The sequence below is a fragment of the Balaenoptera ricei genome, chromosome 15, assembly GCF_028023285.1.
Source record: "Balaenoptera ricei isolate mBalRic1 chromosome 15, mBalRic1.hap2, whole genome shotgun sequence".
NCBI lineage: Eukaryota > Metazoa > Chordata > Mammalia > Artiodactyla > Balaenopteridae > Balaenoptera > Balaenoptera ricei.
Genome location: NC_082653.1, coordinates 81,319,769 through 81,347,361, shown reverse-complemented (window position 1 = coordinate 81,347,361; position 27,593 = coordinate 81,319,769). Strand labels below are relative to the sequence as shown.

Genomic DNA, 27,593 nt, shown 5'->3' with positions numbered 1-27,593 from the left:
GCATATCTACCAGGCTGGCCAAAATTCAAAAGTCAAGATAAGAGCATAAACGGGTGCAACCTTTTTGAAAACCTATCTGGCATCAGATTCTCCAGCTGAAGAAGTACATATACTTTGACAGAGCATTTCCACTCCCAGACATACACCCTAAATAAACTTAAACATGGGCCCCAGGAAACAAGGTCAAGAATATTTGCAAATGGTAAACAAGTGGAAACAACCCGCTTTCCATCAGCAGTAGGAAGAATAAGTAAAGAATGATGTAGTCATACGGTGGAGTACAACACAGCAGGGGAAAGTGAATGAAATGCCAAATGGTGCAATACTGAGCTGATACTGTTTAAGGATACATTTGTATTATTATATAATAGAACCATAACGGAAAGGTTAAACAGGAAATCCAGAACAGAGGTTGCCGCATATAGGCACAAAGGTGGTTTCAAAGGTCATGGGAATGTTGTCACTCACAGGTGTTCATTTTGTTATTTGTAATTTACGTACTCTTTTGTAAGTATGAACTACTTCTTTCCAAAAGAGAGAATCGTGCTTACAAGGCAGTAGCTACATAATTCTATTTTCGCATGTCAGAAGCTGAGTATTATTTTCTCCCATCTCTTTGCATTTTTCTTCTGTGATAAAGCACATTTGTGAAGCTGTTCAAAATGGCATTTGTGGGACAGTTAACAAACGCTGTGCTCAGTGCTTTTCAGGCATGTGCTGACCGGTCTCCGCCATCCCGGAAAGGAGCCGCTGCTTTGACCTTCCTGCCAGCGGATCTCCAAAGCTGTATCCATCTCTCCCGTTGGCTCCCACTGTGGGAGGACGTGCCCCTTCCTCAAACACTGGTTTCCCCACCCCCACACACCAGGGCTTGAAGCCCAGCTCCTGCTTTCTCAGGAACCACAGTCCTGCAGGGACCCCCTCCTGTGTCTTCAGTCTCTGCTAGTTTCTGGAGTGTTCTCAGCAGCATTCCTACAAGTGGTAGCATGTGCCATCTTGTGAGGTAGGGAGGGAGACAGACTCCTTTCTCCCCCAGCCGCTTGGCCAAGCTTCTCCAAAGAGCCGTCCATCCTGTGCATATACCCACCCCTGTCTGGCATCCACCCCGCTCTTCCTTGACCCTTTAAGTCCTCAGCTCTCTTACCCCAGTGACATTCAGCCCACCTGACCCCCTCTTGATAACCTCTTCTTTTGACATCCCGTCATGCTGTGCCCGCTGAGGTTTCTGTTCACTTCTCTGCCTGTTGAGTTTTAGTCTCCTTGGGCTGTTCCTCCTTTTCCCTTCAGACCTCTGAAGAACGGCCTCCTGTGCTGTATCATCTCTCAGGATCTGCCTGCGGAAAACTCAGGTTTCTCTCTCTAACTTGGTCTTCTCTTTGGAGTCCCAGCTCCTTCGAGAATGCCTGTGTGACACGTCCTCGCCGTTTTCCGCAGGAAAAGACTTCTTAACCCACAACCCACCTCCCCTTCTCCGGCTTCCATGCCTGCTGAAATTCCCTCCTCCTCCGACCCTTACCTTCTTGGGCATAACGCCCCAGGTGGCCTGGCCGCCTCAGCTGGAAATCCGGGACGCCTCCTCTCTCCCATGCCCCCACCTCCTCCATCCCACCTCCAAAGTGCACCATCGCCGTCTCCCACATGCTCGTCCAGTGCCGTGTCGTGTGTCACCGAGACCAGTGGTTCCCTAACTGGTCTCTGTTCCCGCTCTTACCCACCCTACCGCCCCTCCTCTATGCGTCAGCAAGGATTGGGTCCTTCCTTGCTTCCAGGGCCTCCCCAGTGCCCTGGGCCTTCGGGGTGCCCTGGCCTGGCCGCTGCCTGCCTCCCAGTCCCAGCTGTCCCCCCAACCCCCCGACCGGCCCTCTCCTACTCATCCTGTAGGGCTCGCCTCAGGTGTCGCCCCTCACAGAGGTGTCCTCTGACGGTCAGGCCAAACTGAGGCCCCTTTATTTCTCTTGTAGCAAGTTGTTCCATTCAGAGTGCCTTCCGCTGTGCATGTGAGTTTTCACGTCCGCCACTCTCTAGATTTTCCGTCTGTGTTGGCCTCCGCTCTACACCTAGACCTGGCCCCAGTGAGCATGCGGCAGGTGCCCCTTGGCTGGGTGGGCGGAAGCAGCATCCTCATTTCGCAGATGAGGAGACTAAGCCCAGAGCAGGGAAGTAAGGCACCCATCGTCACATGGGTGATAACGGCGGGCCTGGGCCGTCTGGCCTCCCAGACCGTGTTCTCCAGTGATGGTGCTTGGGGAGTGGGGAGGTGGCGCCCTCTGGCCCTCCGTCCTCTCAGTCAACTCCCTGGTCTTTGATGAGGACAATTGATGTCCATTTAGTGTAAAGCGCTCGGCAAACACAACTTCAGGCTCCCTCCCCTTCCAACCAGCCCCTCCTGTATCAGATCTGGTGCTGCATGCCTGGTCCCCGTGGACACAAATATCCATAACTGTGTGCAGACCCTTTGGTGCAACCCAACCTGTGCCTCTTGGAGGAGTGGAGTGCGTGTTAACTGATGTCACAGTGTCACCTGCTGACATGGCCCATGGGAGGGACCAAGCCATCATTTGGGACTTTCCTTTATACTGAAGGTCCACTGTATACATAGCACCAATGGTATTCAGAGCCTCAGTCTGGCTGTGTGAAACCCCACATGGGCTCTGATGCTGGGTTTTACTCTCTCTGTTCATTTCTTTTTTTTTTTTATTTTTTTTTATTTTTTAAAAGTTTTTTTTTTTTAATTATTAGCACCTTTAATTATTATTTATTTTATTTTATTTTATTTTGGCTGTGTTGGGTCTTCGTTTCTGTGCGAGGGCTTCCTCTAGTTGCGGCAAGTGGGGGCCACTCTTCATTGCGGTGCGCGGGCCTCTCACTATCGTGGCCTCTCTTGTTGCGGAGCACAGGCTCCAGACGCGCAGGCTCAGTAGTTGTGGCTCACGGGCCTAGTTGCTCCACGACATGTGGGATCTTCCCAGACCAGGGCTCGAACCCGTGTCCCCTGCATTAGCAGGCAGATTCTCAACCACTGCACCACCAGGGAAGCCCTGTTCATTTCTTCATTCAGTAAAACCCCCGAGAGCCGACTGTGTGCAGCTCTGGGCCAAATAGGAGCTGAGGACGCAGCCGTGGATACAGTTGACAGGCGCCTGTGTCCTAGTGAAGGGACACAGGAGTGATGTCAGGTGGTGACAGTGCTGTGAGGGAAGTGATAGGAACGGAGACGCGCAGGAGGGGCGGGGTGGCTCCTCCAGAGACGGTCCTCGTGGGAGGTGACGTTGGGGGGAGACCTGCGTGATGAGAAGGACCAGCCAAGCACGGAGCTGGGAGGGTGTCGGGCAGAGCGGGGAGGTGCCAAGGCCCCGAGGAGGGGCAGTGCTCGGGAGGAGTGGGGACCGGAAAGGAGGCCGGGGGGGTCGGGGGGTGCTGGGCCGAGGGAGCGAGGAAGCCAGGCCAGAGCAGCCAGCGGGGGACGGGTGGGCGGGGGTCTCACGGGCCACGAGACGGGAAACTGCCTTGAAAGGCTCTCGTCCAAAGACGCCTGAGTGCGGTGTAAAGCAAAGGACCGTGCACGCTTGCAGGTCCGTCTGATAGATCTAATAAAAAAATAGATGAAATGGATTGAGTTGGGTAAATAGTCCATGAATTAGTTAAAAGCGACTGAGTTTCCAGGGTGCCCTGTGGCCTGGGTCTGTTGTCCTGTCACATATTTATGCGTTCAGATCTAAAGGCCATGGCTAAATAAAGCCGGGAGGTCCGAGTGCTTTACTCCCAAGAACATTTCGCAGGGGGTTAGAGGCGCTGGGCGCTGCCGCTCCGTCTGCTGTGAACTCGGGCGGCTCCTGGGCCTCTTTCTGTCTGACTTGGCGCATCTGTAAAGTGAGTGGGTGAGCGAGGGCGTCGGCAGGGAGCCCCGTGGCTCTGAAGTCCCGTGTGACTCAGTGGCCTGGTACGTGGGTTGACTATCAGCAGCAGAACAGAAGAGGGGACGTTTTCCAGCAATTATATCTGTTCCTTGAAGGAGCGGTCATTCAAGGTAGCGAGTTTCCCGTTACTGGGAGTGTTCAGACAAAGGCCAGGGGACCACCTGTCGGGGATGTTTTCAGCTCCTACCCAGTCTGCAAGGCCCAGCCCAAACTTTGGAGCCTCCGAGTCATCTCAGAATACCCTCGCCAGAAACAGACCCTTCCCCTCCTCATCTCTCGTGGGGCTTCGTTTGTATCTGTCTTGTGATTTTTGAGCCTGGAGACACTGTCTTTATTTTCTAGTTACTGGAACACAGTTTAGCGCTATACTAAGCCTTATGCTTCTGAAATCTAGATGATAGGGAGTGTGTGTGTTACACATGCACACACACACGCACTTATGTCCCCATCATACCTGTACTTAGCAAGTACCACATTAAGTGTTGTGGGCAGGCTGGTAGTCGAGAAAATTGGACCAGACAGGTGGGTCCCAAAGCTCGTCCCCGGATAGCCCAACCGGCTGCCTGAGTATCACCCACATGTTTCCAGAAATACAGCTCCCCGAGCTCCTCCCTCCAAGGTTCTGATTCAGCAGACTGGGGAGGGGACCTAAGAATCTGTCCTTTTACAAAGTCCCCACTGATTCTCATGCGTGGCTGATTGTAGGACCCACGGGCTAGGCTCCCCCCAAGGGCAGTTCCTCTAGGTCAAGTTCTGGGTCTCAGCGCCCGCTCAAGCACCCTTGATCCCTGTGTCAGGAGCTCCGTGATTTCTCTTTAAAATGTATTTCCAGGCGTCATGTCCTTGGCTTCTGCTCCGGCCAGGCTGGTCTATTTACCGTCACCAAACATGCCTTGTGGTTTCCTGCCTCTGCCCTTTTCCTAAAGTCACAGCCTCCGTTATTATAACCTTTTGCTCTTCCTCACCTATAAAAATCATTTCCATCCGTTAAGACCGAGCTACAAGTCTGCCTCCTTCGTTCCTTTTGCAGACCATCTCAGCCTGCTGCTCACTTTTTCCTTTCAAGGGCCTGCGTCTTCTCCCCGACTGTGTATCTCCCTCTTTGCCTGACCGAGCTGGGTGAGGGAGGTATTCTCAGCTGAAGTTTCCTCCCTCTTACCTTCTCCTCATTAGCAAGGACTCACTGAGTCCTGTGTTTGAGGCTCTGCACCAGGTTCCTAGTGACCCACAAGAAAAATAAGGTGGCCTCCCCTCCCTGGGGCCTCAAAGGCATCTGCCAATTTGAGCCCAGTGTCCCCCCTTTTTTTTTTTAATTTTTATTTTATATTGGAGTATAGTTGATTAACAGTGTTGTCTTAGGACTTCCCTGGTGGTGCAGTGGTTAGGAATCTGCCTGCCAATGCAGGGGACACGGGTTCGAGCCCTGGTCTGGGAAGATCCCACATGCCGCGGAGCAACTAAGCCCGTGCGCCACAACTACTGAGCCTGTGCTCTAGAGCCCGCGAGCCACAACTACTGAGCCCATGCGCCACAACTACTGAAGCCCACACACCTAGAGCCCGTGCTCCGCGACAAGAGAAGCCACCACAATGAGAAGCCCGCGCACCACAACGAAGAGTAGCCCCTGCTCACCACAACTAGAGAAAACCCGCACGCACCAACGAAGACCCAATGCAGCCAAAAATAAAATAAATAAAATTTATTCACAAAACAAAACAAAACAATGTTGTCTTAGTTTCAGATGTACAGCAAAGTGATTCAGTTATACATGTATCTATTCTTTTTCAAATTCTTTTCCCATTTAAGCTATTACAGAATACTGAGCAGAGTTCCCTGTGCTATACAGTAGGTCCTTGCTGGTTATCTATTTTAAATATAGCAGTGTGTACATGTCAGTCCCAAACTCCCAATCCGTCCTTCCCCCTGGTAACCGTAAGTTTGTTCTCTAAGTCTGTGAGTCTGTTTCTGTTTTGTAAATAAGTTCATTTGACAGGTGAGCACAGGGCGGGCCAGGCACCCTGAGGACACGGCAGGCTCTGGCTGGAGGTCAGGGGAGGCTGCCGTCCTGACCCGTTTCCAGGGGAACTTCCTTCTCAGCCAACACGGCCATCTTCAGACTCTTGGGCCTTTTTACGCGCCTGGTAGTCAGGGTGACTGTGGTGGCAGTGGTGACGGTCGTGGCAGTGACGACGACCGTGTGTTTTAATTCTCTTCCTCCGAAACCCAGCGGCCTGGTGACTGCAGCGTCTTCCTGTAGGCCCTCTCCATGATGGCTCAATTAGGGGAGCAGTAGGGCTGTGGTTCAATATTCAGGCCAGCTTCCTAATTGAAAACACATTTTCTCCTGCAAAGCTGCAGCTGGTTTGGTTCTGCTCATGCAGAAAAGGATATAACCTTGCATAACATAGGAAATGAACGGTTGAGAGAGAAGCCAAATTCAATTTCAGTCAGATACGTTGAGGCTAAGCCCGTGATCTAGGGAAGCCGGTGAGCGAGCCGAGCGCACGTGCAGGGGGTGCGTTCAGCAGCCCATTCATCACGGCCGCCCGCCCGGTGCTGCGTCCGCCTCCGCCGCCGCCGCCTGCGCCACCGCGCCCGCCGCGCCTGGGCCGCGGCTGGACCGCAGCCAAGCACTCCAGAAGTTAACCTCTTAAAGACCTGGAGCTGCTTTCTGTTGAATAAATGTAATTTTGTGGTCAGAAATAAATGCTTGTGATGGAGCCGGAGCTTTGAAAACAACAGCCCGCCAAAGCTATTACAAATTGCTCCGCGCCGGGGAAGCCAACAGCATACATGAAGATTCCGAGGGTACGGCAAATTGATTTCGGCCCAGAGCTCTGCAGCTCTTCAATAAAAGTCCTATTAAGCCATTGTATGTAATGAACAATCCAGAGCAAATCTAATATTTTCAGCAGATAATTATTTTTAACATCCTCTCGGTAACCGTCGGCAGAGTTCGTGGATGTTTACAGCGCACAGCCGCGCGCGGCAGGCCCTCCCCGGCCTTCCTTGGCTTCTCTGCCGGAGGACCCGCGTCAAGTGCCCTTGGACGTGGTGCTCCCTGAGGGTCCAACGGCAGACCCTGCTCCGGAACAAGGCCACGGAGGGCTCCGGGCTGCTCTCCCAGGGCCTGGCGCCCAGTAGGTGCCTGGGAAATGTTTGTTGAAATGAGCTGAGTTGAAATGCAGAAAAGGGAGCTCAGAGAGCCCTAGAATAAATTAGTAAAAAGATACGTTGGCAAAGCTGACTCAGAACCTGAGGCTCTAGAGATCAGAGGGTCACAGGTAATTAATTCGAGGTCCCACGTGACAGGGGGACTGGTGCCAGTGCCCAGAGGAGCCCCAGGACTTGCCCAATTGTACTTACATTCCCTGACAGCTCGGGAAAGAGGGTCTGTATCAGGGAACCCACACTGATGGAGCCACCAAAGTGATCTTGTAGCCAGCTGGGTGGGGGTCACTTCGGCAAGGGCCACCACACGCTCCTGGACTGTTCCACTGCTCTGTTTGTGGCCAGGCTGTGACCCTGGTCATGCTGAATTATGTCATTCTCCCAGACCATGAGCTTCTGGAGGACAGGGTCTACTCATTCATTCTTTCATTCAGTGAGTGTTTACTGAACATCTACTGTGTGCCAGACTAGACCCGAGCTAGACCCTAATATGTGGTTTTAGGTAATTAACTCAGAGGCGGCTTTCATGGAGCTTAAGAGTTGAGCAGGATGTGTATCCCCACATGGCACAGTGCTTGGCGCATAGTAGGCCCTCCGGAAACGATGGATGGTTGGGAATGGGTGGATGAATGGCTGGATGGAGGGATGGGCAGGCATGTAGATGGGTGCGCAGGTAGATGGATGGATGGATGAATGGATGGGCATGTAGATGGTTGGGTAGGGGTAGGTGGATGGATCAGGGTGAATGGCTGGTTCGATGGATAGATGGAAGGATGGTTGGATGGATGTATGGATGACTTGACAAGTAGGTGGATGGGCAGGGAGGTGGATTGGTGGATGGATGGGGATGGATGAATGGCAGGTTGAATGGATGGGTAGATGGAGAGTTAACACCCCTGGTGTATAAATCAAAAGCAATCTCTATTGATTAAAAAAAGGCTCAATTCTGTGTGTTTACATTCCCAGCCCCATTCAGGAAATCATGTGATACCAGGAGGCAGTTGTGATATGAAGGTTACAAGCACTGGACCTAGAGTTATAAGGCCTAGGTTTGAGGCCTGACTTGCCAGTGACCTTGACCTTCACCAAGTCAGCTGATCTCTCTCAGTGCCTGTTTCCTCATATAATAAATGTGAAGAATTGGGGGCAATAGATTCGAATGAGGATTAGAAGTAGTATTTGTCTGTGAGAATAGACTGACTCTAATAGCTTTTTTCCTGGACTAAAATTATCCTGCTTGTAACACTCAGTCATATAGTATTTATTTGAATACTGTGGAATTTAAATTATTAGGGTATTTTATTTTCTGCAGATCTCCCTCCCCTTGGAAAAACTCAATCTGGATGTTAATTAGGTTTTACTAATGCTCCATCAATTTAATGCAGTAATTCCTTAAATGAAACTGACACCAAGGACCAGATGGTCGAAAGAAGGACTGTGAACCTGTGTGCGTGACTTGGGGCGGGGGAGCACGGGGACACTGATGATAGCCCAGGGAAGTTCTGTTGCTTAAACGTGGATTATTCCACGTCCCACTTCTCCCAAATCTTCAGACTGTGCCGCTGCTTGCTTTGCCAATAATTATTTGCGTAGCATTTTGCTTCTACCAATCACCATTTCCATGATCTCACGAAGCCTTCCCCCGACCCCACCCTGTTCAGGGGACATTATCGCCAAGCAGAGTGAGCGGGTGGGAGGGCCGTAGTGTGAGGAGTGGAGCGGGTGCCCGGAGGGAAGTCTGTGCCCCCAGCTCCAGGCTCTCGGCTCTCCTGGCCTCTTGCCGTCTCCCGGTCCCGTCCTGGGATCATGTGCTTGTGATCCTCAGGGAGCCCCTCCAGCTCCTGGTTCAGATCCCACCCTGCCCGCTACTACCCTGGGGCCCTCAAGCCCCCATTCATCGTCAGGCCTGAGACCGCAGGTGTTTGGGGACGTGGGAGGGCAAGTGTGGGACGCGGGGCCGGGCATTGTCCCAGGGCAAACCTCTGAGCGAGTGTTCTCTTGAAAAGCAGCAGACGGGCATCACTGCCCTGGGAGCAGTCGTGCCCCGTGGGACACGCAGGGCTCAGAGGCACAGCTGCGAGCAGCTCCTGGCGTTCGCATCCGGGGCTGCCCTGTGCGCCAACACCTCTAGGGGTGTGGCAGCCGACTCGGGGTACTGGACACACGCACTGCTCCTTCCTGCTCCCCCCGGCTTCTCTCCTGTGTGCCCACCTGCCCCTCTGGCACCTCCTCTCCAAGGAGACAGCTTAGAGTAGCAGAGAACACCACACAGACACGTCCCAGATTTTGAAATTAGACAGATCTGGATGTGAGTCCTGACATCATCTTTTACCAGGGTGACCTTGAATGAGTCATTTTAGCTTCTCCGTGTCTCACCCTTAGAATGGAAAATCCGCCCTGCAGAGCAGAGACGGTACGTGTATGTGTATGTATTTAAAGATCATGGCGTAAAGCAGGGCTGGAAAAGTGGAAGTTCTAGTTATTGATCATAGAATCTTCCAGTTCCTTCGCCCTCTTAAATTCCCCCGGGAATCAGCCCCAGCTCTCGGGGCCTCTCACCGCATGCCTGCCCCATCGCTGGTGAGGTTTTCCTCTTTCCTGGGCTGTGCTGCCACCTGCCAAGGTCTCCCTGCCTCCTGGGGCGTGGCCTTCCCGTCCAGAGCAAGCTCGTCACTTCCCGGTTGACAGCCTCTGGGACTCCAGTACCTTTCAGGATAAAGTTTACCCACCCCCCCACCCCCCCACCCCCCGCTTAGCCCCCAGGCCCTCCCACTCCACCCCCCCCCCCCCAGCTAGGCACCAGGCACAGCAGATCCTGCACTTCAAACAGGCCACTCTGTGTTTGCACAGGCTCCCCTTGCCCCAAAGCCCTGCCCCTCCCACCACGAAGGAAGCTGACCTAAAGTGTGCAAAAACACGAGATGCAGAACAGTATCTATAATATCCTACCGTGTGTGTGTGTGTTTTAAGAGAGACAATGTGCGTATAAAGGTGCTTGTAAACGCATAAAATATTTCTGGAAAGATACTCAAGTGAGTCTTTGCCTCCCGTCCAGGCAGCTGAGTGACAGGTGGACGTGGATGTGAAGGAGACCTACTTTTCACTGTATATTTATACTTTTGTTTCTGTCTCTCTTTTCTTTTTTACAATTAAATGGGTTTTATTATATTCACACAGTTGTGCAGCCATCGCCACAATCCAATTCCAGAACATTTTCATCACCTCAAAAAGAAAGCCCATACCCATTAGCTGTCACTCCCCATTCACTCCACCCCCAGCCCCTGGTAACCACTAATTACTTAAGCGCTCTCTGTAGACTTGACCATTCTCGACATTTCATGTAAATGAAATCATTCAACACGTGGTCTTTTGTGACCGGATTCTTTCACTTAGCATGTTCTCAAGATTCATCCATGCTGTAGCATGTATCAGTACTTTTATTGCTTTTTATGGCTGAATAATATTCCATTGTGTGGATATAACACATTTTATTTATCCATTATCAGTTGATGGCCAGTTGGGCTTTTTCTGCCCTTTGACTGTTTTGAATAATGCTGCTAAGAACATTCATATACAAGTTTTTTCATAGATACACATTTTCATTTTTCTTGGGTATGTACCTAGGAATGGAATAGGTTTAATGTTTTGAGGAACTGCCAGACTGTTTTCCAGTGTGCGTCATTTTACATTTCCATCAGCAGTGTGTGAGGGTTCCAATTTCTCTACATCCTCTCTAAAGCTTATTAACTGTCTTTTTGATTATAGCCATCCTAGTGGGTGTGCAGTGGTATCTCACTGTGGTTTTAATTTACATTTCCCTAATGACTAGTGACTATCTTTTCATGTGCTTATTGGACATTTGTGTATCTTTGGAGAAATATGTATTCAGAACCTTTGTCCATTTTTAAATTCAGTTTGTCTTTTTATTGTTGAGTTGTAAGAAGTCTTTTTGTATTTGGATACTAATCCCTTATCAGGTATATGACTTGCAAAAAGTTTCTCCCATTCTGTGGGTTGTCTTTTCATTTTCTTGATAGTGTCCTTTGAAGCACAATAGTTTTAAATTTGGTAAAACCCTATTTATCCAGTTTTCACTTGTCGTTTGTGCTTTTGGTGTCATAGCTAAAGTCATGAAGATTTACACCTGTGTTTCCCTTTTAGAGTTTTATAGCTTTAGCTTTTACATTTTGGTCTTTGATTCATTTTGAGTTAATTTTTGTCTACAGTGTGAGATAGGGGTCCAACTTTGTTCTTTTGCACATGGATAACCACTTGTCCCAGTATCATCTGTTCAAAGACTATTCTTTCCCTATTGTCCTTTCTCCCTTGTCAAAAATCAGTTGGCCATAATGTCAGGGTTTACTTCTTGACTCTCTACTCTATTCCATTGTTCTGTACGTCTGTCCTTAAGCCAGTACCACACAGTCTTGGTTAATGTAGCTTTGTAGTAAGTTTTGAGATTGGTGTAAGTCTTCCAACTTTGTTTTTCTTTTTCAAGATTGTTTTGGCTTTTCCATATGAACCTTAGGATTGGCTTGTCTTATTCTTCAGTGAAGTCAGCTGGGATTTTGATAGGCATTGCATTGTACCTGTGGACCGATTTGGGACTTTTGCCATCTTAACAATATTAAGCCTTCCAATCCACGAACATTTCTTAACTTCACTTCCAGATTGTTCTTGACTAGTGTATAGAAAGACAGTTGATTTTCGTATATTGATCTTGTCTTGTGCAACCTTGCTGAACGCTCTATATGCTTTTATACCTGAACTTTTTTTTTTTTTTTTTTTTTACTATATACGTATCATCTGTTCACAAAATAGTGTTTTTAAAATCTCGGGTAGGCATTCGTCCTCTGGGAAGCCTCACCACAGCCCTGCTGCGATTTGCCTGTGGGGGGTAGGGGGACGGCACCCTCCACCCTGTGTCCTCTGGGGGCAGAAGTGGAGGCTCTGGCCCCGCAGGCTAGGCTAGCACACCTCCTGGCACGTTTTAGCCACTCCTTGAACGCTTGTATTGACAGAGTGAAGGAATGAACAGACTAGTGAGTCAGACGGGCATCAGCACAATCCTCCTCTGAAGCACTCTGCTGTTTGCAGAGGTTTTCCTGCTGTTAAGCTGTGATCTGCCTTCCTGTAACTTCTGCCTGTTGATTCTGGTTCGTGCTCCAGGGGGAGAGAAGCTGGCTAATCCTTCTTCCCCACAACAGCCCTTCAGGTATATGTCGACAGCCAGGATGTCAGACGTACCTGAAAGGGCTTTGTAAACTGTAAAGGAAGAATGACATGCTTGCGGCTATTTTACTGTCTTTACTACTCCCTTGCTGTCCCCTCTGCCACAGGTCTTCTCTGTGGTCCCGCATCCCCATTCACTCTTCGTGGCACTCTCTTCTGGAATTCTCCAGGCTTATTCTCTTAGGACCTTTGGGCTTGGAGGCATAGTTAAGGAACATGTCGTCAGTTTATATAAGACGTGATTTTGTGTCATTACCCAGGTCTACACTGCACTGCCTTAACAACCAAAACTGTCCTCTGGGCTTTGTGCCCCCTGCTCTGAGCAGCGTATGGATTTCCAACAAGTCCTGTTCAGTTCTCTGCAATGGGGAGTATCTCCAACGTGATCCTTCCTCCCTGCGCTCCGTGTGCGGGTTGGAAGTCATGAAGGAACGTGACCTTGAGAACCAAAAGCTGGTGGTGGCAGCCGGGCTCCCACTCCCGTTTCCAATCTCTCTTCTCTACACATCACTCCAGAGGTGGCCAGGGGGCCAGAAGAGGGTCCCCTGCCCTCTGGCGTCCTCTCTCGTCTCCCCATAGAACTCTCACAGCAGTAGCAAGACTGGTACTTGCCAAGCATTAAGTAGATGTGTACTTAGAGAAGAATTACTGGGCTCTCGGCTACTGCGATCTTCTTTCAGAAAATATGTTCCTCTCTTACGTGGCCGGGTTCAGTTAAAATTAGAACTCGGAAGCTGTGGCTGCGTCCGCTTCTGTTTTGGACAGGACCTTGGTCAGTCTCATGCCTTCTGGAATTCCACGTGGCTCTTCACATCATGTTTTGCTCTGGAAGGAATTCTGCAGCCAGACGTAGAGACAAAACTGTTCTCTCTCTTCCCTGCAGCTCTCGCTGGTCTTCACTGGCCCGTAGTCCAGCAGTGCACATCGATTTGAAAATTCCGTTAATGGTCTGTGTTTATTTCTAAATCACTAGCTTGTAAATTCCCAGGGTGTAGGCTTACGGATTGTTCCTGAGTGTGCCATTGCTACCGTGGTATCTTAAATGTTGTTTAAGTGTCTCTGTCCCCCAAGACCTTAAGCATTTTGGCTTCCTGCTCAGTTTGATGGCAGAGGGGGACGGCCTGTGGTGTAGTGCGAAGAGTGCTGATTTGGATTTATTCAGGAAGGCAAAGATGTTTACTCACCTGCTGCGAGCTCCCGACCATACCAGATACCCACGTTTTATTTCACAACTCAGCAATTCAGTAAACAGATGAAGAGACAGAGGCATAAATAGTTTAAGTACCCCGCCTCCAGATCCTCCAGTAACCAGCGCCAGGACTGGATTCAAACCCAAGTCTGCGTTCCTTCAAAGCACGCATTCCTTCCCCTGGCCGCGCGGCCCCCGGCCTCAGCGCTGTGCTGGGGTGTCATCCTATGGGGAGGAGGGGTTGCTCGCGGACCTGGTTCTGAGTGACTTGGTCGGTTTCTGCATCCGAGAAGTGGCGCTGCCAGCACAGCGGCCCCGTCACCTTGCACAGCACAAGATTCCTCCCCGTCTTGCAGACAAAGAAACGGAGGCACCGAGAGGTTGCCTCGGGTTGAGGTAGCGTACCTCTGTTAGCGCTGGAGCTGGGGCTCGGCCCTGCCCTTCCGGCGCCGTATCCAGGTCCTGGCTCGGGTGCCTCTGCCCTGCCTGCCACCTGTGCGTGGCAAGGCCAGACGATGCCCTGAAAGGATGAGCCATTTCCATTTCAAAATACGCTGCACTGGGCAGACATCAAGACCCGTCATTCTGCTTGGTATCTCTTTGGTGATGCCTGGGCCCTTGCACCAAGTCCACGCCGCTGTCCGTCTGTGCTACACAGCTGGTGTGACAGGGCACTCTGTGTGTGGCCGGGGGGTGGGCGGTGGGTGTGTGGCCCAGCTGGGCTGTGCCCGACGTCCACAGCGCTCCGCTCAGGGTACCCGGTGAATAGCATGCCTTTCACCGTGAGTCGTGGCCCCCAGACTCAGGCCACCCCCGGGGAGATGCTGGAGCCACCGGCCCGCAAGCAGAGCCTCTGCGTTAACAGCAGCCGCCGCGGGGCTCCGTCCCTCCCGAGAGCTGGGCCCACTTGCAGGCACTTTGCACACGTTTCCTTAATACTTACAAAAAGCCCATGAGGAGGTCTAATTTTCTCCGTTTTAGAGACGACACCCCCTGGCTGGTTCCTCTCCACCCGCAAAGCCCCTACCTGCCCTTCCCTCCTCTGACGCCGCCTCCCCAGGGTCCTCTAGTTCTGACAAGGGCAGTTGGCTCCCCTAAACCAGATCAGAGCTGGACTCTCATGGCTCCCCACTTCTTGGACTAGACTATAGTGCGGTGGATAGCAACAGCCTTCTTGAAGCTCTCGATGGTAGGAAACTACCTTCTCCACCCTGAGCTTCCACAGTCATCGATGCTGCAGGAGTCACCAGTGAGTTTCGAGGAATCCCCTGGCCTGGGCAGCCTGGAATCTACCCTCGTTCATTCACAGACACGCCCCAGGCGGCCTCCTGTGTTAGTCAGGACCTGGGTGCCGGGAGTCAAGAGACGAAGGTGACGCTGGCCTGGCCTGGGACAGACCACAGGGTGGTGGAAAGGAAGCTCTCAGATGGGAGGCCTCGTCGCTCGGTGCGGGAAGTGGGCAGAGAGGGATTCACAACAAGCTCAGGTGGCACAAGAGCCAGGCGACCAGCCGTGTCTGGGGAAGTCAGGAGGACCCCACAGAGGAGATGTCACATAGGCCAACCCATGAAGGGAGAACTGGGTCCCCCGTGCCTGGGGTGAAGAACGTTCCAGGTGGAGGACCTAGGGTATGAAGACCGGCGGGTGAAGGGGCAGGGCCTTGGCGGGAGGGCGAGGCCTGGTGTGGAGAAGCATGGGCAGTGGTGGGACTTGGTGGGAGGTGAAGTTGGCAGCGTAAACAAGGGCCGTGTTGGGAAGGGTTCTGGAAGCCCAGCCCAAGGAGTGTGGATTGTAGTCGGGGAGCCAGGAAAAGCCATTAGGGCAGGGCGGCTGCGTGTTCCTTCTGGGCTCTGGGGCGATGATCCAAGGCCACCGTGGAGGACGCCTCACGCTCCATGGCAAGGAGAGGCCGCCGTCGGGGAGATCCTCTGAGTACTGGTCTGCAGTGTCCAAACTGGAAGTCATGGGGTGGGGGCTTCAATTAAGGCTGAAGCATCAAGGGAGGGAAAGAGACTTTAATTCTGAAATTGATTTCTAAGGCCAGGTGAGCAGGACTTCTTGACTGACCAGTGGTCGAGGCTGGAAGAGAAGGAGGAGGATCTACACATCTGTCAATATTACACTATTTGATCCTTTTCTCAGTTCTAAACAAAACATCTTCCAGTTAAAATTCAGGCTTGTATTTGATCTCCCCACATTTCCTTCCTCTACAGAGAACTGGAGACTCCTGCTGAAAATTCCAGTAACAAACCCCAAAGCCTCAAACCCATTCATGTTCTGAGTTATAGGTGGGTGGGGGAGTTTCTGCAGGGAATGTCATTTAAGACATAACCAAGCCTCTGAATGTTGCAGCAACCCTCTGGAAATGCTGTGTAAGAGGCGGTCTTAACAGGCTAATTCTTCTAAAAGTGGTGATTTCTTTCGTACCAAAACTAATGCTTTGTGAATTCTCCTTGAACCCCCTGAAATTTTGGTGCTTAATTTAGTTGATATTTGTATGCTGTTTCTCCTCCTAAATACAGCATGGGTCAGTAATTATCACCAACGCTGAAAACCAGCTTGTGACTAGCTCTGCACTGTTGTCACATCTTCTGTCTCATTCGATTCTCTTAGGGTTCCTACAAGGCAGGTATTCTCATCAGTATCTTTTCCTAGACACATAGAAAGTGAAATTCATAGAGGCATAGGGTATGTAGCTGGCCCAGTATTCCAAACCGCATGATAGAGCCATGTCTTAAATCCATTTTTCTGATTTTAAATCCTGTGCCCTTTCTTCCTTGATCACATACCATCTTCCCCCCTGCCCTGCCCCTGGCAAAGATGAACAATCAAGCTTCACAGAAGACAAAGAGAAATCCTTTGGCCCTCACGATATTGGTCGTTTATTCTTTATTTTTACTTTGTGCTGTCATCCTAGAGATGTGATCACCTGTTAGGACTTGTAATAGGCCTCTTTGCTGGATCGCGCTGCAGTAACAAGCAACCCTAGATCTCAGTGGCTAATGGCAACAAGAGACGATTTCTCATTCATGTTACATGTGGGCTGTGGGTTGGCGGGATGGCTCTGGAACCATGTGTTGCCTTTACTCAGAGATCCCAGTGGAAGAAGCGGCTCCTCTAAGGTCACGCCATTCTCACGGCAGAGAAAGAGAGTGCACCAGAGCTGAACCGCACACACACTCTTAAATCTTACGCTCAAAGTGTGTGGCACCACCCCTTATATTCCACGTAGTCGAGTCTGCCACCCGTGGGCCGGGAAGCCCCCCCAAGTCACGTGGCAGTGGGCAGAGACATGCGATGCCCTCACAGGGAGGGGGCAGTGAGGGGGGCAGTGACTTATACTCCACACAATGCCCCAAGCCCCACAGCGCAGTTCTGCTGGCTCCCGAATGGTCAGGTGCTCCCTCATCCCTTCTAAATCTCGGGGGTCTTGCAGTCGATTTCCGTGAACTTGGCCTCTAACCCTGGTCTCTAACTTTTCATCCTATTGGAAGCAAATATTGATTGAGATTTGGAATAAGATAGCTTTCTGTAGACCTTTATTTTGAATTTTCATCCTTATTACAGAAAAACCAAACTCCGCATTATAAAAGTGATGTTGTTGAAAGGGTAACTGTTGGATCCAGGAAACTCATGATAGAAGCACTGGGCCTCTCCGTAGAGTGGGGACACGGAGCTCCCTGCAGGAGGCTGGCCAGGGCTCGCCAGGCATGCGCGGTGGGGAAGGAGGCCTCCCGTGCGCTGGCCTCAGCCAAGTGGCTGTCATCATAGGAGCACATGAAACACACGCCAAAAATCAAAGAACTCTACGTGTTGAGCATTTTCATAAAGACTTAAAACTGCATCCCGTAACCATTTGCTCACTTCTGCAGGTAGAACAGTTGACCAATTTAGGTAAATTTTCATTCACACAATAAAAATGTATTAAACACCTACTGTGTACTGGTCGTAGGGAGGAAAGCCTAGGGTGGGCTCTCAAGGAATCTAAGATCTCCCAGCGGAGCCTTGTCTGCAGTCCTGGACCTTCCGGGCAATCCCATATGGTGACGGGAGTGGCCGGCAGCCCAGAGCTGGATCAGCTGAGCCTGAAGGATCAGAGGAACATTCCAAGGAGGCGCCTTCCAGGCTGCGGGGAAATCGCTCTCGTGTATTCAGGGAACAGGGAGTAGCCGGGCGTGGCTGGAGTGTGAGGCGTGGCAGGAGGTGAGGTCGATCCCCAGAGCAGAACAGGTTTTACCCAGGGCCTGAGCGCCGTCAGAGCTTCTCCAGATCTGTCCCAGCTCCGCCACCAGCAGCCCCTCTGTCCTTTGCCGCCCCTCACAGTGGCCTTGCGGGTGTGGGGATGGTAGAAAGGATCTCTCCCTCGGGTTATCTTTGCACGTTAAGTAGCCAGAATGTCTAACCTAGGATCCGACTTACAACCATCTGTGCCTAAGACCTCACCCCCAACCTCTTCTCATTCACAAACCTCTCCCCCCGTGTGAGGGGGTGCCATGCCGAGTCCTGGCTCCAAGGCGGGCGCAGAGGGCGTGAGGATGAAGATGACCCCATCTCTTTCCTCCTTCACTGAAGGATAAGGAGGACAGACAGGGCCCTACTTCCCTGCGCTAGGCACTGAGTGCTTCACCCGCGGGAGCTCACCCACCCGCCCAGCCCTGGACCCTGCAAGGCCGGCCAGCCTGGCCCCAGGGGAACCCGGCACACGCATCCTGGGGCCAATGAGACGTGCACTGGCTCTGGAAGCTTGGCTAGGCCTTCTAGGGTAGGCCCACCCCAGCAAAGGTAGGGCTGGGAAAGGGAGAGGACAGACCAAAACTCAGAGCCCGAGGCCTGGTCTTGGACAAGGGCAGAGGCCGTGGGGGGGAGTCAAAAGAGTGAGCGAGCAGAGAAAGTCTCAAAATCACCAGAATCAACAAATTCTTCCGGGTTTGGAAACCTCAGAAGGAGGCTCGGGAGACCTCATCAAGGAGCAACTCACCCACGCGTGGACTTCTCATCACCTCCCTTAAGAAACCTCAGTCCAGTTGCCTAATGAGTTAAACTCAGCAACCTGGCCTTGTTCTCTCAGGACTCGGTTGAATGTTCTTGCGTCTGTGGAAGGGGGATGGGAAGACGACGCAGATTCATGGTTCCCATACTAATTTGCTAGAGCTGCCGCAACCAAGTACCGCAAACTGAGCAGCTTAAACAGCAGATGTTTACTTCTCACAGTCTGGAGACCAGAAGGCCAAGATCAAGGCATCGGCAGGGCTGGTTCCTTCTGAGGACTGTGAGGGTCTGTTCCAGGCCCCTCCCCTGGCTTCTGAAGGTTTGCTGGCCGTCTCTGGCGTTCCTTGGTTTGTAGGTGCATCACCCCAATCCCCGCCTTCACGTTCACATGGGGTTCTCCTGTGTGCGTGACTGTCTCTGTGTCCAAATTTCCCCTTTTTATAAGGACAGGTCCTGTTGCATTAGGGCTCCCCTTAAGGACCTCATCTTAGCTTTGTCATCTGCCAAGACCCCATTTCCAAACAAAGCCACATTCACAGGTACTGAGGGTTAGGACTTTCAGGGCAGGGGCACAGTGCAATCTGTAACAGTCCCAAGTGTGTTGTGTAGATTGCCAATCCCACATCCCCCCTCAACAACCCATAAGGGAGAGAGAAGACAGTGTTCAGGATCCTTCCAGATCCCATCCTCTGCCCACTCTAGAGGTAGCCGCCTTTGTGGGCTCAGAATCCCTAGGAAGCGGGGGGCCCTCCCTAGGCAGATCCGGAGCCGAGCAGAGAACCCTCTGGGTGTTGAGAGGTGCAGAGAGCCACCAGGGCCTCTGTCCTGCTTCCTGGGCAGACTGCTGCCCGGGGGCACCTCTCTCAGGAGGTGGCAGAAAGGCCCGGAGCTCATGGAAAGCTCCAGACGTCTGGAAAGGCAACTCCAAATATCCAGTTTTACTCACAACATCTATGTAGGTGGTGGTTAGGTACAGTTGAAATAATACTATTAAGACATTTTCCAAATTTTGTAATAGACATTTGGAAAGACTTTATATGTTCATGAAAGCACAGTACAAAATTTTCCATATGGTTTGATTTCAAATATACATGCAGACATTTGTGACAGCTTTATTGAGATGTAACTCACATACCATATAATTCACCCATTTGAACTCGGCAGTTCATTGACTTTTACTGCAGTCCCGATCAATTGTAGAACTTTTCCTCACCCCAGAAAGAAACCCACACCCCTTAGCCGTCATCCTCCCGGTCCCCAACTCTAGACAACCACTAATCTACTGTCTCTATAGTTTGCCTACATGCCTACATTTCATTCAGAATTAAAGGGAACTACAGACAGAGGCATGACTTCCACTGGTGAATGGCAGAATTACGGTGTTAATTTTCTCTTTAGTTTTTGATATATTTCTAATTGTGCAATGAGCATGAACTGCTAAGAATCAGAGGGGAAAACAAAAAGAATATTTTAAAAATAGCCAGCCATCTTATCGTTTTTAAGTAGTCCTTGTGGATTATTCAGAAAACATGCCCAACACCTAAATCACAAGCTTATTTTATCGGGGGCGTGGGGGGAACGTGTCTGAGTTCTCGGCGACTGACTTCAAGTAGGAATTTTCTAGCACAACTTGGTAGAAGTTGGAAATGCATGCATTGCCCTTTTTTGCTCTGTATTGGATTTCCTGAGACCTGCCCGGCTCCCCTTCCCACAGCCTTTGTGTCCCCCTCCCCAGGGTCTTCCCATCCTTAATCAGGTCACCTCTCTCAGACCTTAACAAATTGTTGGTTGGCTCAGGTGAGAGGCCCTGTAATTACGCCACTTCTTTTGCCTCTTTAATAACGTTGGAGACAGAGTATAATTCTGTGAGGGGACAGAGGAATATATAATTTAGTGTCCTTTTCCTGAGCCAACGTGAACTCCGTGCATGTAGAATCTTGCACGCTTCAGGGGTAAAAAGTGATCTGTTGTCTCAGCAAGCATGTTATGGGAGCAAAATACATACTGAGTCCATCCAACCACAGAAGCCTCTTTGGATGTGTGTCCAGCTTGCTTGGGACGCGTCACCTTTCTTTGATGAAGAGACTTTTCACTGGAGGGAAGCCAGCTCAGCTGGGTTTGTTTATGAGACACACTGATCCTGGCCACCGTCATAGGAACGCGCCGTTGCCTGAGCTAGAAACCTGGGCACCGTCCTTAACTCACCTGGACCCTCCATGTCTCACATCAGCTCAGCTGGACCTAATCTCTCTGCTTGGCCTCTTTCCCTCAGTCCCCAGCGCCACTGCCCTGCACATTCTCACCAGGGCAGCAGCAACAACCTAGGAATGGTCGCCTCCTGCCTGGCCCCTCCTGTCCTCCTTCCACTCTGACTCAGGCCCAGACGGTGAAGGTCATCCTCCTCCACCAGCACCGACCCCCTCACCTATCCAGTCTCACACCCATGTATCCATGTCCACACACCCCCCCCGCCCCGAGCAGCCCCACATTCCCTGGGGTTACAGCCCTATCCACAGTTCTTAATCTGGATTCTATGGACAGAACACACGTGGACACATGAGTGTCCTAAAGTAGAGTGTGTAACCCTGTGTGTGTGTGTTTCTAGGAGAGGGTCCTTGGCTTTCATAAAATTCCTTTTTTTAAAATTTATTTTATTTTAATTTTTGGCTGCTTTGGGTCTTCGTTGCTGCGCGTGGGCTTTCTCTAGTTGCGGTTTGCGGGGGCCACTCTTCGCTGTGGTGCAAGGGCTTCTTATTGCGGTGACTTCTCTTGTTGCGGAGCACGGGCTCTAGGCGCGCGGGCTTCAGTAGTTGTGGCACTTGGGCTCAGTAGTTGCGGCACACGGGCTTAGTTCCTCCGCGGCATGTGAGATCTTCCCGAACCAGGGCTCGAACCCGTGTCCCCGGCATTGGCAGGCGGATTCTTAACCACTGCACCACCAGGGAAGCCCCGGCTTTCATAAAATTCTTAAAGAGGACCTAAGGACCCCCAGGTTTCAGAACTTTGGTGTTTGAATGTGTTCCTCCCCTTTCGTGTCACCTCTTCACCTGGTGAGCTGCTCTTGAGGACTCTGCTCAAATGTCACCTGCTTTCTTGCTTGACGTCCCCTTCTCGGTGTCCCCACGGCTGTGCTTACCGAGCACTTTCCCGGCTGGGATTTCCCTAGTCATTCACATAACCTGTTCCCCTACTGGACCCCGAGCCCCTGGGGCTGAGGGCTGTCCCTCTGTGTCCCGCCTCCGGCACAGCGTCTGGCATGTGGTCAGCTCATAGTCTACACTGGTGGAAGAAGGAAAGAGACCACATTCTCCGTGGAGAGTCCCCACTCCATCAAGCGATGGGACCGCTCTTACCTCGCTCCCCCTCACGGGCAGGCCCACGTGGGTTGCCTCCCTCTCGCATGTTTGCAGACGTTTAAGAGGTTGAAGGCCCAGCTGTCCGGCATTTACATGGAGCAATCAGACTTCCATTTGACGTGTAATGATTTTTAAATTACCTCTTGACAAATTTTGAGCTCTTTGTTTTTCTTTTCTTTCTCCCATTCCTTTTCAGATTGATGCACTGAGTAAAAGAAGCAAAGAAGCTGAGGCAGCCTTCTTGAATGTCTACAAGAGATTGATTGATGTTCCAGGTAAGCCCAGCACTTGTAGCCCACCTGCGGGCATTGTGTCTGGTGAGTCAGTGGGCTTCTGGCTGATTCTTCTCAGCCTCCCTAAGGCAACTTCCCCAGGAAACTGGGGAGTTCTGGGAATGTGAATTCTCCAAAACCCAGACTTGGGATGAGTATGGAAATCAGATGCGTATTTGCTGAAGTAATAGAGTTGCCTCCAGTTGATGCCTTTGGAAATGCAGAAACTCAGACCTGTGGGGCTACCTTTAGCTTTGGTTTAAAATGCTGCACGTTTCACAGAGAAGAAAGAGAACCCGTGTGTGCGCTATGCAGACGTCCTGGATATTCACGGTTCTGGGCTGACCAATTCCACGTTCAGGAATGGCCCTGATAGGGCACCTGGAATGCCTTGCTCCCCTCCCAGGTCGTCCAGGGAATCAGTGGCCTCTGGCCAAGTCTTTCACTTAATATCCAAGGGCAAGCGGTAGCCCATTTAACTACAGTATATATGGGTTGTTTTTTCTTTTGAAGGAACTAAAGAGTTAAAATTTTAATAATGCTTGCTATGCATTCAGAGAGATAATGGCTCCCCATTCCTTATTCTAGAAAAGTGAGGCAGAATTTAGAGCACCCACTGGTCCCATCGATCCTCTGTTCTCAGGTGGTCCACTCACCTGATCCGTGGGGAGGTGATGGACACGATCACATGGGTCCCAACTCAGTCCTGAAAAGACTCAGATCTGAAAATTAGCCACTTGAATGTCATCTTGTGCTGACCAAGGAAACCCAGTTACCACCACCCTCCCCTCCCCACCCATTAGAGCTGTGCACTTGCCCTCATTAGGAATCCTCTGTGCGTCACTGATATTACTAGAACTGCTTTAACAAAGCAAAGCAGAAACAAGTCTCCTTTGTTTCTGTATTGTATTCTAATTCAGGTCCACTGAGGGCTTTGCTGTCCCCTCTGGGAGCCGGGGTTAACAGAGGCCGCACCAAGCTACGGACAGCAGAAAGTACATTAGACACTTCGGACGGGGGTAGGGAGATCCAGATTCTCCTGCCAGGGCCTTGTTGTGAGGTCTTGGTCACATCCCTTTTCCCTCTCTGAACCTCAGTTTTCTCATCTGTAAAATGGAATAAGGTAGGGGAACAGCCTAGTGATGGAGAGGGGTTGTCTTTGTTCTAACCTTTTGCTATCTTATGAGCTTACCCCACTCTTAGTTCCAAATTCTAGCCCTTTGATTTTCTGCAAGAGTTTGTGTCCACCTAGGGGTTTCCTGAATACTCTGACTGAGGCTCATGTGGAGGCTCCTTCACAATAAATGGATCATTCAGGGCTCTCTTTCTCAGGCTCTGGCAGTTTGGTGGACCCACTTGCATTTTCCTGTGCAAGTGCTAGTTTTGTGTTGGTGACTTAGTTGAAAGGGGCCTGGTTTATTTTGCCTTTGCCAGAGACCCAGAGAGCCTGCAGCTACTGTTTTCTAGATAATCTACACTCTTTTTAAAAGTCTGATTTGTCTCTGGGTTTTCCCTTAGTGAGGTTTCTCCACCGGGAAGCCACTTGAACGAGTCGTTGGGTTTCTTCTTCTGCAGTTATTTTCCATCTTGACTTCTTACAGACAAAAACGAGACCACTCTTCTCATCAACACTCCTCTTTGCCTGAGCAGTCCTTCTTCATATACGTATATAATTTTTATGGAACTCTGATCATAACATGACTATATAGTTATAGTCTGCTTTTTTCACTTAATGTTATCCCGTCAGCATTTTCCTTATACTGGTAATTTTCTTTGTAATTATCATTTATGGCTGGCAGTTTTAATTTCAGGTGGTGGGGGCGAATAATGTTTGACGTTGTCTGTAATAATGAGTTAATCAGAGTACATTTGCACACCACGTAGATCACTTTTACCCACCTCCCAGGTATTTCTCTTACAAACACTGTGGTCTGACACATCTAACAACTACTTGAAAAGCAGGAATGGAGCTTGGAGCCCTCAACCTGTGTTTTGAAGTCCGCTTATCGCTCAGATGAAGTAATCGTGTGGCTGAGGCTTACAGGAAGGGCCTGGTCAATAGCAGTGCATTTACTGACGGTCAGTCACACAGCTGGGGAGACTCGGGGGGCCTTAACTGTCTGTGTGCTCCAGGCTTCAATCCAGCTGAATCCAGAAATGTAGGTGGGGTGTGTCGAGTTCTGGTTTCAAGAAATAACAACTTATGCTATCTCAGGAAAATAGAGGAAGCTCTTGGAAATAATGGGAAGGGTATTTTGGCCATGTGGCCCAGCTCCAGGAGCCCGGGAAGAGGTGACCAGCCAGCCCTACCACATCACCACCACCGCTGCCACACTTTTGGACATTTTACTTACCTGTGTGTTTTCTTGTTCCTTATCTGCTGGTCCTACTAGAATGAAAGCTCTCTGAGGACAGTTTTGCTTGATCGCTCTGTGCCTAGCACCTGGAGTAGGGCCTGGCATAGCACAGCTGTTGACATGTGACATGAGGCTGTTCACCCAGAGCCACCCAGGGTCCTTGGCAGCGGAATGCACCAGGGGTCACGCTGGTGGCTCTTGGAGCTTTGTTTCAGTTCAGTAGTTCGGTTCTCGCCCCTGAGTGTCAGCCTGTATATCCTCCTGGACATCCCCGCTGGACTGACTGAGGGGCACCTGAAATGACCCAGTGTGTCCAGAGGAAACAGTCTCCTTCTCTTGGCGAGTGACACCACCTGCCACCCAGCTGCTCACGCCAGAGCACTGGGTCAACAAGCCCTGGCCGTCCTACCCCCAGAAGGTCCTCGATTCCATCCACTTCTCTCCATCCCAACCTCCGCCCTCCACTCTGCGGTTCAGGCCACCTCTCCCGTGTCCACAGTGTGGCGATGCCAGGCTTCCTGCCAGCAGGAATGGGTCCTTCTCCTCGCCGTGGGCAGGCCCAGCCCATTCGGAGCTGATCTCTTCCAGCTCCTCCAGATTGACTTGTTGAGACGCTGCTTCTTGACCTCCCAGGTCCGGCCTAGGTGTGCCCTTCGCGCGCACACACACCCCGCTCCCCACACCCTGGGTCTGTTTACCTTTGTTATAACTACAGTAAGTCCCCTACATACGAACGAGTTCTGTTCCGAGAGCACGTTCATAAATCCAGTTTGTTCATAAGTCCAGTTTGTTCATAAGTCCGACGAAGTTAGCCTAGGTACCCAACTAACACAATCGGCTATATAGTACTGTACTGTAATCGGTTTATAATACTTTTCACACAAATAATACGTAAAAAACAAACACAAAAAGTAAAAGAAACCATTTTTAATCTTACAGTCCCTTGAAAAGTACACAAGTACAGTACAACAGCTGGCATACAGGGGCACGTTCGCATCTTTGAAAGTTCGCAACTCGAAGGTTCGTAGGTAGGGGACTTACTGTACTTGCTACTCAGCTCTTTTCCTTCCTGGCTGGGCAGAGACTGGGGCAGGGTGGTCTCGTCCCTGATTATGTGCCTGGTGTCTACCCCGGCGCCTGTCACGTAGCAGAAACTCGATAAATATTTGTCGAATGAATGATTAAATTAATGGATCAAATTATTTCTTCAGGATGCTTCCTGAGGTTTATCGGTATCGCACTGTAGTTGTTCACATTGAACCTATCCTGAGATTGACAGCTTGCCGTTGGGGAAGAGCCCTCTGGCGCATATAACCACCTAAGTTACGAGAGAACAGAATGTATCTTTCCTGGAGATGGAGCAGTTTACTAGCTCTCTGAACTCTCCTTTTGCTTTGCTGTCACTCTGTAAAGATTTGCCTGCCTGCAGAGACATTTATATGACGCTTAGCATTCGGGGTTCATCAAACCAGCACGTGTGCTTTAGAGGCCTTGGGTTTTGGTGGCCAGTACTGGCGTCCAGAATCTGTGTTGGGTTGAGTAGCTGTCCGGCTGGCATCCCAAGCTTTACACACCCAGCCCCGAGCGTGGAGCAGGGGACCCCCCTCCACCCCAGCCCTTTCCTTCCCCCGGTGGTGCGACTCCATTGTTCAAGGCAAAAGAAACAGTGGGGTCACCCAGCTCCTCCCTCTTCTCATCTTCCACGTCTAATAATCCCAAGTAGTGTTATTTCTCCTTCCAAAAGTCTCCTTCAGATTAAAGACACTGAGTAAACATTTAAAGACATTGTCCTGATGCATCCTCTGAAGAGTTGCCATAGTTAAGACCCCATGTTTACCTCTTTCTCACTTGTCAGCAGATCGCTCCTCATTCCCTCATCAGTTTTGAGGGTATTTTAAGATGCTTTTTATCAGAAATATCCTGCCACTTCAACCAAAGCACGCTCTCCTTCCCCGCTGCTGTGACCCTCGGCTCTGTGGGGCTACCAGGCCAGCACCTGTCCCCACTGCTGTGTCTCAGGAACCCTGCTGAGTGCCAGGGATGGCACCGACAGCTTCCTGTTCTCATGGACTCGAGTCTGGTGAGAATGTGGGCATCCAAAAGTCTTCACACAGGGACTTCCCTGGCGGTCCAGTGGTTAAGACTTCGTGCTTCCAATGCAGGGGGCACGGGTTCCATCCCTGGTCGGGGAACTAAGATTCCCACAGGCCACGCAGCACGGCCAAAAAAAAAAAAGTCATCACACAGATAATGATTGAATTTTAGGTGTGATAAGTGCTTGGAAGGCAGAGCCCACTGGGCACGAGTGTGTAGGTGGGGAAGGATGGGGCAGGGTCGGAGGCGGCTGTGAGCCCAGGGAGCAGGAGGAGGAGAGGGCAATGACGAGAGTGGCCACGTACCGTTATCACCCACAGCAGGACACCATCTGCAGTGCAGGGGCCCTGTTCCTGGTCGTGCCTAGGTCAAGGGAATGCACTGACTCAGCAGGGAGGGGCCCGGTAGGGTATGCGAAGGATTCTGGACTTTAACAAACCATTGATGAATTTTAAGCAGGGAAATGACATGGTCAGATTTGCATAATAAAAAAGTCATCCTGGGGCTTCCCTGGTGGCAGTGGTTAAGAATCCACCTGCCCGTGCAGGGGACACGGGTTCGAGCCCTGGTCCGGGAAGATCCCACATGCCGCGGAGCACCTAAGCCCGTGTGCCACAATTACTGAACCTGCGCTCTAGAGCCCGCGAGCCACAACTACTGAAGCCCGCGCGCCTAGAGCCCGTGCTCCACAACAAGAGAAGCCACCGCAATGACAAGCCCGCGCACCGCTACGAACAGCAGCCCCCGCTCGCCGCAACTAGGGAAGGCCCACGCGCAGCAACAAAGACCCAACACAACCAAAAGTAATTAATTAATTAATTAATTAATTAAAAGAAAAAAGTCATCCTGACTGCAGTTTGGAAACAGATCGGAAAGGGGTCCAAGGTGATGTGGGGCGGGAGAGATGAGGTCGCCTGGTTTCGGCCAGTGGGGGTGAAGTTGGAGAGGAACAGACGCTTGAGGAAGGAGACTTGGACGGCTCTAACCCAGGGCCCAGTTAACGCAGCAGTGCTTCC

The 27,593-nt window shown here is 51.0% G+C and overlaps 1 protein-coding gene across 9 annotated transcripts in view; it reads left to right on the top strand.

The window, feature by feature from the left end:
• Positions 1 to 27,593, top strand: part of CUX1 (cut like homeobox 1) — a 371,808-nt gene that overhangs the window by 179,187 nt on the left and 165,028 nt on the right. For all 9 annotated transcript variants that reach the window (XM_059898031.1, XM_059898030.1, XM_059898029.1 and 6 more), the window contains exon 4: positions 22,051 to 22,129. In XM_059898031.1, coding sequence (XP_059754014.1) covers positions 22,051 to 22,129 — 79 coding nt within the window. The remainder of the gene's footprint in view (positions 1 to 22,050; positions 22,130 to 27,593) is intronic.